This window comes from Oryza sativa, chromosome 1, assembly GCF_034140825.1.
Source record: "Oryza sativa Japonica Group chromosome 1, ASM3414082v1".
Taxonomy (NCBI): domain Eukaryota; kingdom Viridiplantae; phylum Streptophyta; class Magnoliopsida; order Poales; family Poaceae; genus Oryza; species Oryza sativa.
In genome coordinates, this window is record NC_089035.1 from 16,748,461 (window position 1) to 16,756,482 (window position 8,022).

At 46.4% G+C, this 8,022-nt stretch overlaps 1 protein-coding gene across 6 annotated transcripts; it reads left to right on the top strand.

The window, feature by feature from the left end:
* The first annotated feature begins 454 nt into the window (after positions 1 to 454).
* Positions 455 to 7,031, top strand: LOC9268054 (uncharacterized). 6 transcript variants are annotated; one of them, XM_066311242.1, is made up of 5 exons: positions 456 to 664; positions 755 to 998; positions 1,076 to 1,188; positions 3,028 to 3,083; positions 4,422 to 7,031. In XM_066311242.1, the coding sequence occupies exon 5, from the start codon at positions 5,370 to 5,372 to the stop codon at positions 6,057 to 6,059; it is 690 nt and encodes a 229-aa protein (XP_066167339.1). In that variant the 5' UTR covers positions 456 to 664; positions 755 to 998; positions 1,076 to 1,188; positions 3,028 to 3,083; positions 4,422 to 5,369; the 3' UTR covers positions 6,060 to 7,031. The 6 variants fall into 6 exon arrangements, with proteins under 6 accessions (XP_066167347.1, XP_066167339.1, XP_066167343.1 ...); XM_066311250.1 differs by lacking the exon at positions 3,028 to 3,083 and having other exon boundaries at positions 455 to 664; XM_066311246.1 differs by having other exon boundaries at positions 456 to 667; positions 755 to 1,188.
* Positions 7,032 to 8,022: the final 991 nt, after the last annotated feature.

The following is an 8,022-nucleotide window of genomic DNA, read 5'->3' on the forward strand; positions in this document are numbered from 1 at the left end:
GTATAGGGGAAATAATTTATTCAAATACTAGGTTAATTATCATGAATAAATATAATTTTTCCAGAATTTATCTTCTCTGTTTAGGTCTCCTAAAAATCAAAACTAGTTTCCAAAGAGCCCCTTTTCTCCTAATTTCTGAGAGTAATCTATCTATAATTTTTAAGTGCAACCAAAGAAAATAGAAACTAGGTAACTTTATATACATCCAGAAAAATCCACGAGAATTTATCACACTCACAAATGAAACTATAGAACTACAGAGTGAGATGGAGAGAAATAATCCTGAAAATTCGTCCAAAATCAATTAACACCCCATCTTCTACCCACCTCTCTCACTCCAGCCTTGTTCCCTTCGCCCTGGACCCACATGGAAGCCTCTCTGAGTCACTTCTTCTCTGTCCATATTCTATTTCTCCTCCATCCAACACAGTGACAGCCGAGAGAGAGAGAGACTGAGGGCGCCGACCGGCACTGGACGGCGTCTACGCGTGGCCTCGACGTGGCAGCGCCGAACCGAGGCTTCACCTCCACCCAGCTGCATCGCCTCCTTCACATTACCACTCCTGAGCCGAGCAAACCGAGGGGGAGAGCTCCGGCTTTTCTTTTCCATCTCGACCATGCCGCCGGCCGTGGAGATGACGGCCGTCGCCATCGCCATTGTACCGTGGTCGTCTTCTCTCTTCTACCGTTCCATACTCTCCTCATCATGCCGATCATCTTCTATTTTGACACCACGTCATTTCATCCACTGCAGCCACGGGAACGCAGAGCTCGCCGACGATGCTCTGGAGCGCGCACTGGACGCCGTCGTCGGGTTCTCGTCGTCGTTCCGACCGAACCGAGCCACCCCAAGCCGAACTCTTGCGCCACCAGGATAGCCTCGACGTCCTCTTCGAAAGCCCTCAAGAACCCCAGCCAGTGCCGCAACGATGAGGGAGATCGGCGTCTTCTTCCTCAGGTCCGGCCGCCGACCACCGTCGTCGATTCCTTGATCCCGGGTGAGCTTCGGCGCAATTCCTCACTCGTGTAGCATCTTTAGATGGTCTTTGAGCCGTTCCACTATATTTCTTGGCAGCCCGGAGTCCGGATTGTGGTTGTCACCGTTGCCATGCCGATTTCCGCCGCCGCGGGGATATCCTCTGCATCATCGTCACTATCCAGGCCTACCCGTACCTCGTCCGAGATTCGGTGAGCACCCTGCAGCCTATAGAACATACATGCATGCATCCCTTTGGGTACATCCAGTCTATAGCACAACATGTCTACCCATGCCAAAACATCCTCCGCTCGGACTCGCCGCCGGCGTTACTCCGATGTCCTCTAACCGAGAAAAGTAAAGGAATGGAATCGCAATAACATGATCTTCATTTTGTATTTTTTTCGCACCCCCAAACGAGTCATCGTTTGTCACCGGCGAGCTCGAGAACGAGCTCGGCCATGGCTTAGCTCTGTGTCAGCTCAAACCAAGGACCTCTGTTGAGAAGAATCAAAACTCTAGGTACTAGTTTGTAAAACCTACCTCACACACAGAACAGTCATAGAACTGCGGGTTGATTTCCTGAAACTCTAGGAGCCTTTTTGCATATTGGCCTGAAACTGACCTGTGGACCGAATCTATTTAAATTCTGGAAAAATCTAAATGAAATGCCTAAAGCTTTATATTTTCATCAGAAAAACATGTAAATTTGTAAAATCCTTAAAAAATTGGAAACAACTCATTTTAGAGTAATACAAATTACTGTTAACTCATCGAATCATGAACTTTAGTGTTATTGCATAAAAACTTGCACTCACAGTACAAATGTAGCCTCTAAAATTTATCTAAGATAAATCATACATAAAGCATATACAAACTTATAAAATGCATAAAAAATTCATTTCAACTCATTTTATAGCAAACTTAGTTTCTACAGATCCACCAACATGTTCTCTAAAAATAAAGTAAAATAAAACATATAAACACTTTACATCAAATGCCTCTAAAACTATTGTCTTTAAAATAACTAGTTTTGCATGAACTGAACTTTAGAAGTTTATATAAAATTCATATTAGATCCTTTTTGAGTAAACTCAAGTTCCGTAGAATCATAGAGTCGTGCACTTCAATGTTATAAAATAAAAAGACATACTTACAGTATAATAAAAACCCCTAAGCATTTATGTAAGGAATAAGCAACATGGAGCATACCTTAAATTGTAAAAATTGTAGAAAATTCATCTTTAGTCTAAATGAAGTGAACCAAATTTCTGTAGAACCAGCAAGTAATATACTTCAACCTAGTAGAGTGAATTATGGCACCCTCTGTACAGACCATAGCTCTAAACCTTAACTTGGTAGAATAGGTACTAAACACATAATAGTGGTTAAACAAAACATATGAATAAGTATATATATGCATGGTATCTCCATATAAATCCAAATAAAACTTGTTAGAACCAGTGGAGCCATAGTTCCATCCCCATATACCAAAACTTAGATGAACTTAGCTCATGCAACAATCTTTAGGTTGATAAGTTAAGTAACTAACATAGAATATCTCTAATTATAAAAATGTGTAGTAAAATAATATAAACTCTAAAATTATGAATTAAGATTAGATTAGTTAACTAAAATACTCATTTTATACAACAATAGCAAGTTAGAGCAAGTTCTGGACCTCAATCTCCAAAGCCATGTACGTATAGGGACTATATGACTAGAACACGTTAAAACTTATGAAATTATGAAATTATGAAATCAAATGTGTTAGTCTTAGACAACACATATATTCACCCCAACAAACATGAACTTAATAAGAATCACCTTACGACAGCAGTTCACAATAGTACCTAAGTAAATCCTACACTATACCGACGAAACTTCTAAAATTCATAACTCTCAAATGAAATGAGATAAAATAGAAATTCTTTCACATAAATTCATTTTAGACCAGTACCTATCCAATGTGCACAAATCATGCATTTTAGAGCATTTTGGATTTTTCGCATATTTCGGTGTTTTAATTGCATAACGTGTACATTGTATAGATGATTGCCTAAACGGTGAAGAAGTGATTTAGTTGCTGACTTTTTCCAGTTACAAGGCAAGTCCCACCTCCCTCTCTTTGATCACTTTGAACCTATGTTTTGGAGGTTATTGAAAATATTTGCAAATCTTGCATGTCGATTGTACACTAATAAATTAAAATTTTGTTAAACTTGTTAGATAAACTCCTACTACTTGCATTATCACCTTAACTCCACATATATCCATATCCCTCATTTCTAACCTTAGGAACAATATGACTATACCATTTTATATATGAGTTTTGGTGACACTAGGTTACTATAATGCTTAGCCATGCTTAGAATGGTCTTCCTTGTTATTATGGGCTCATTACAAACATGAAAATTGATTTTTAAATAATCTAGATAGAACTTTAATACTTGTGATTTTGATAAATAAAATGGTGGAAAACATCGATTTTAGGTTTGGGCCTCAAGTGGTGCACATATGGTGATTAGTTATGTATCGATAGGAGGAGTGTGCGCCCAAACCGACTTAACGACTTCACTCAATGTCAGTTCATTTCGTATACAGTACAACCACATGTGCTAGTATGGGATAGCCCAAGCTTAGTAAATTATTTATGGTTTAGTCTTACATTCTGGTAGGCCGGTGTGTATGAGTTCGTATAATTCAGAGGAGCTTCCTATTTACCCCGACGTGGTAGTTTAGGTGACTAAGCGTGTCCAATACAACGGTACTGTGCCACGTGGTGGGTTCCCGTTGTGTCCGCCACCACGGCGTTAAGTTTAAGGCGTGGGCCCGCCACTTAACGATTCTAGGTCATATATCGAGTATGGCTTAGGATGGAGTAACACGTATCGTGCTGGTGTAAGGCTAAATCATGAATTTTGGAAAAGCTTTGTTGCGGGTAATAAATCGGGTACTTATGTATCGCGTGCCATGCTCTTGCATGATTATTATTTCGCATCATGTGGGTAAAGTGTACAAACTCTGCAGAGTAAAAACTAATCGATTAGCCGTGCTCGCGGTCAAGAGCGACGTGTGGATATCTATTGAGTATAGACTTGTGTTTATTCTCCTAAATGCTGAAATTTACCTTCAAATTGTGATGAGATTTGAGAATGATCTCCTTGCTGCCATGGATGGCAATGAGGTGAATATTTATACATGATTAATGCCTACTTTGATGCCCTTATGCTAAGTACTAACTTGCTGAAATTTTATTTGAAAGCAAATCCGTTTTGAATGTGTTTTATGCAAATAAAACTTGCTTTATGCTAAAAAGAACCATACTATGCCTTCCTTGATTATATGCCTTGCAAGTAGGGTGTTAGGCTTGTCTTGGTGCTTGCCAGTACATTATTTCTAATAATATACTGACTCTTGCTGTTGAATTAACTTTTGCTTGCAGGATTTAGACTTAGTCTTTGAGTGATGCAGGTAATCGACTGCTTCTTGTAGGACTTGAACTTAATGGTGTAAACCCCTAGTCGGTGTGCTTGTGGATTGGGTAGACAAGCTTCCGCTGTTCTATTATTTATTTGGCCGGTCGGCCAATGTAACTAAAGTAGATGTAGTTTATAATCGCTTTCATCTTATTTGTGTTTGCTATGTATAATCATGCTTGAGATGAAAGTGTGAATCTAGTGCACATCCTGGGAACTAGATTCACATGAGTATGAGTTAAGAATATTTGAGATGTTGTAGATCTTTAGCCATTTTTGTCAAGTCTCCTGAATGTGTAACACATCTGGTCACCGCCTTCGAGTGGTTTGACGGGCACATCTCAGGCTGAAGTTGACTGGCAGGCTAAAGGACCAGTAATGTCTCCAATATTCCTCTCTCGAGGCGTAGGATATTTCATTATGCTTGTTTAATGACTTGAATTATTCATTTCATCTCTCAATTATAATGGAAGGTCCGAAGAGCCTACGACACCCCAGCCACCAACGACGCCGTCTCCTCCACGGTTCCTCCGCTGGCTCCAGTGACAACCGCACCTCCGCCGACGAGGACCGCGCCTCCGCTGACGTTCGCGCCCCCGACGACGCCCGTGGCGCTCCTTCCCCCTGAAGTTCTGGCGGCCCTTGCTCGCCTTGCCTTCAACATCACGCTGGCCGCCCCGTCATAGGACGCCGTCGTGCCACCGCTGACTATCGACACCGACGCCATCGCCACGCTTCACAATCAAGCCATCGCCGTCCTCAACGTGAAGGCGCTCGTCCCCGTCACCCTCAACCTCGACACCGACAACTGCTCCCATAGGCGTGGTCTCTTCGTTGTGGCGCTCGGCAAGTTTGCTCTCACCGAGCATGTCTTCTCCGATGTTCCTCGCCTCAACCAAGCCGACTGGACGCAGATGGATTGCGTCGTTCTCGGATGGCTTTACGGTTCAATCTCTGCCACTCTCATGCAGGAAGTCATCTCTCCCACCACGACCACCCGCTCAGTTTGGCGTGATCTCGAGCTGCACTTCCTCGACAATGGCGAGCGGCGCGCTGTCAACCTCACCGCTGAGGTCCATCATCTCCAGCAAGGTGATCTCTCCATAGGTGACTACTGCCGCCGGCTCAAGGTCCTCACTGACAACCTTGCCGACGTCGGCGAGTCCATCAAGGACCGCTCCCTCGTCCTCATGCTCATTGGCAGCCTCAACGACAAGTTCGACAACCTTCGCTCCCTCCTGCCGCTGCAAGTCCCGTTCCCCACCTTCGCCAAGGCCCATGCACAGCTCCTCCTCGACGAGCTCACAAAAGGCCACCGGCCAGCCGGCACCGCCATGGCGCTCCTCGCCGCTTCCTCGACCAACGCTCACCCGGCGACCTCCTCCAACACCTCCAACAGCAACTCCCGCAACAACAATCATCGTCGCAGCCGCGGCAATGGTGGTGGTGGCAGTGGTGGCGGTGGCGGTAGTACAGGCACAAGCGGTGGCGGCGGCAATGGAAGCAGCAGCGCCCAGGGCAACGCTGGCGCCCAGGCAGCACCTCGGGCCAACCAGGGTTGGCCCACTGCTTTCAATCCATGGACAGGAAGCATCCACATGTGACTGGGCCAGGCTAGGCCAGGCCTTCTCGGCACATGGCCTGGTTTTGCTGGAACCGCCTTCACCACCACGCCTGGGCCCATTACGCCAGCCCAGCATCAAGTATAGCCGGCCTTCGCAGCTCTCCCCAGGCCGGCCCAGTACACGGCTCCAACCACTGCTCCGCCAAATCCAGTTGCAGCACAAGCACAGTCCCCTTTCCAGTGGACTGGGTCCTCGCCAGCGCGTACAACACGGTGACGTTGACCACTCCGCCCTCCACCAAATGGTACATGGACTCAGGTGGTTCCTCTGATATGATGTCTAACACCGGTACCCTCACCACCTCCCAAAGCTCCACCCGCAATACTCCCTCTCATATTATTGTTGGCAATGGCTCCCTTCTCCCTATTACCTCTATTGGTCGTGCCTTTTTACATTACCCTAATCATTCCTTTGTCCTTAACAATGTTCTCATTTCCCCTGAGATTATTAAGAGCCTTATTTCCGCATGCCGTTTTTCTCGTGATAATTGGTGATCCGTTGAACTTGACCCTTTTGGCCTCTCTGTGAAGGATTACCCAACCAAGGCCGAGATCGTCAGGTGCAATAGTTCCGGTGACCTCTATCCTCTCCCGGCAGATGCGTACTCTTCGGCGGCCTCTGCACGTGCCTTTGTCACTACCTCCACCAACATTGACCTTTGGCATTGTCGTCTTGGCCAATTTGGTCATGAGGCTCTCATTCGCTTCGCACAGGCGTCTGTCATCCCACCACCCAGAGTCACCACCTCTTTATGTTATACTTGCCAATTAGGTCGTCATGTGTGTCTTCCCTTCCCCACTAGTACTAGTTGGGCCAAGGCAAACTTTGATTTAGTGCATTGTGATTTGTGGACATCACCTATTCCTAGTGTGTCGGGATTTAAATATTATCTTGTCATTCTCGATGATTGCTCGCATTATGTGTGGACCTTCCCACTTCGCTTTAAATCCGATACATTTTCTACACTATCTCATTTTTTTGCCTTTGTGAAGACCCAATTCGCCACGACCATTCACAGCATCTAGTGTGACAACGGTAGGGAGTTTGACAACTCCTCCGCCCGCTCCTTCTTCCTCACCAACGGGGTCTCCTTGCGGATGTCTTGCCCCCACACCTCCCCACAGAACGGTAAGGCCGAGCGTATGCTTCATTCCCTGAACAACATCACGCGCTCCTTTCTTTTTCAAGCCAACCTTCCCGCACAATACTGGGTTGAGGCCCTTCACACCGCCACCCACCTCATCAACCGCCACCCAACTAAGAATCTACAACACCGCACACCCTTTTTTGCCCTCTGCGGTGCCCACCCATCCTATTCCCACCTTCGCGTGTTTGGCTGTAAGTGTTACCCCAACCTCTCCGCCACCGCCCCCCACAAGCTAGCCCCACGATCCATTCCGTGTGTGTTCCTCGGCTATCGCCTCCACCATAAAGGGTATCAGTGTTTAGACCTTGCCACTGACAGGGTTATCATCTCACAACATGTGGTGTTTGATGAGACGTCCTTTCCGTTAGCCGAAATGACTAATAATGAGATTGCTATTGATTTGGAGTTTTTGGAGGATTTTACAGCTCCTATTCCGGCGCCTATTGGACATCGCTCCCGCCTTCCCCGTTCTGGTCCGGCGGCCTGCGAGTCCGACAAACCTACCACTCCGGGGTGGGGGGCAGCCTCCTCTACTCGGCCGGCCGGCGCGCCGACTGAGCCAGCCTCGCCTGTTGGGCCGTCCTCTCTTGCTCGGTCGGTCGGCGCACCGACTGGGCCGGCCTCGCCAGCTGGGCCGTCTCTTGATTTGTTGACCCAACCAAACCCGACTTGGTGTGGCGCCTCAACAAGTCTCTCTACGGCGTCAAGCAGGCCCCCCGGGCATGGTACAGCCGATTTGCCAGCTTTCTCCTGTCACTTGGCTTTGTTGAGGCTAAATCAGATACGTCTCTATTC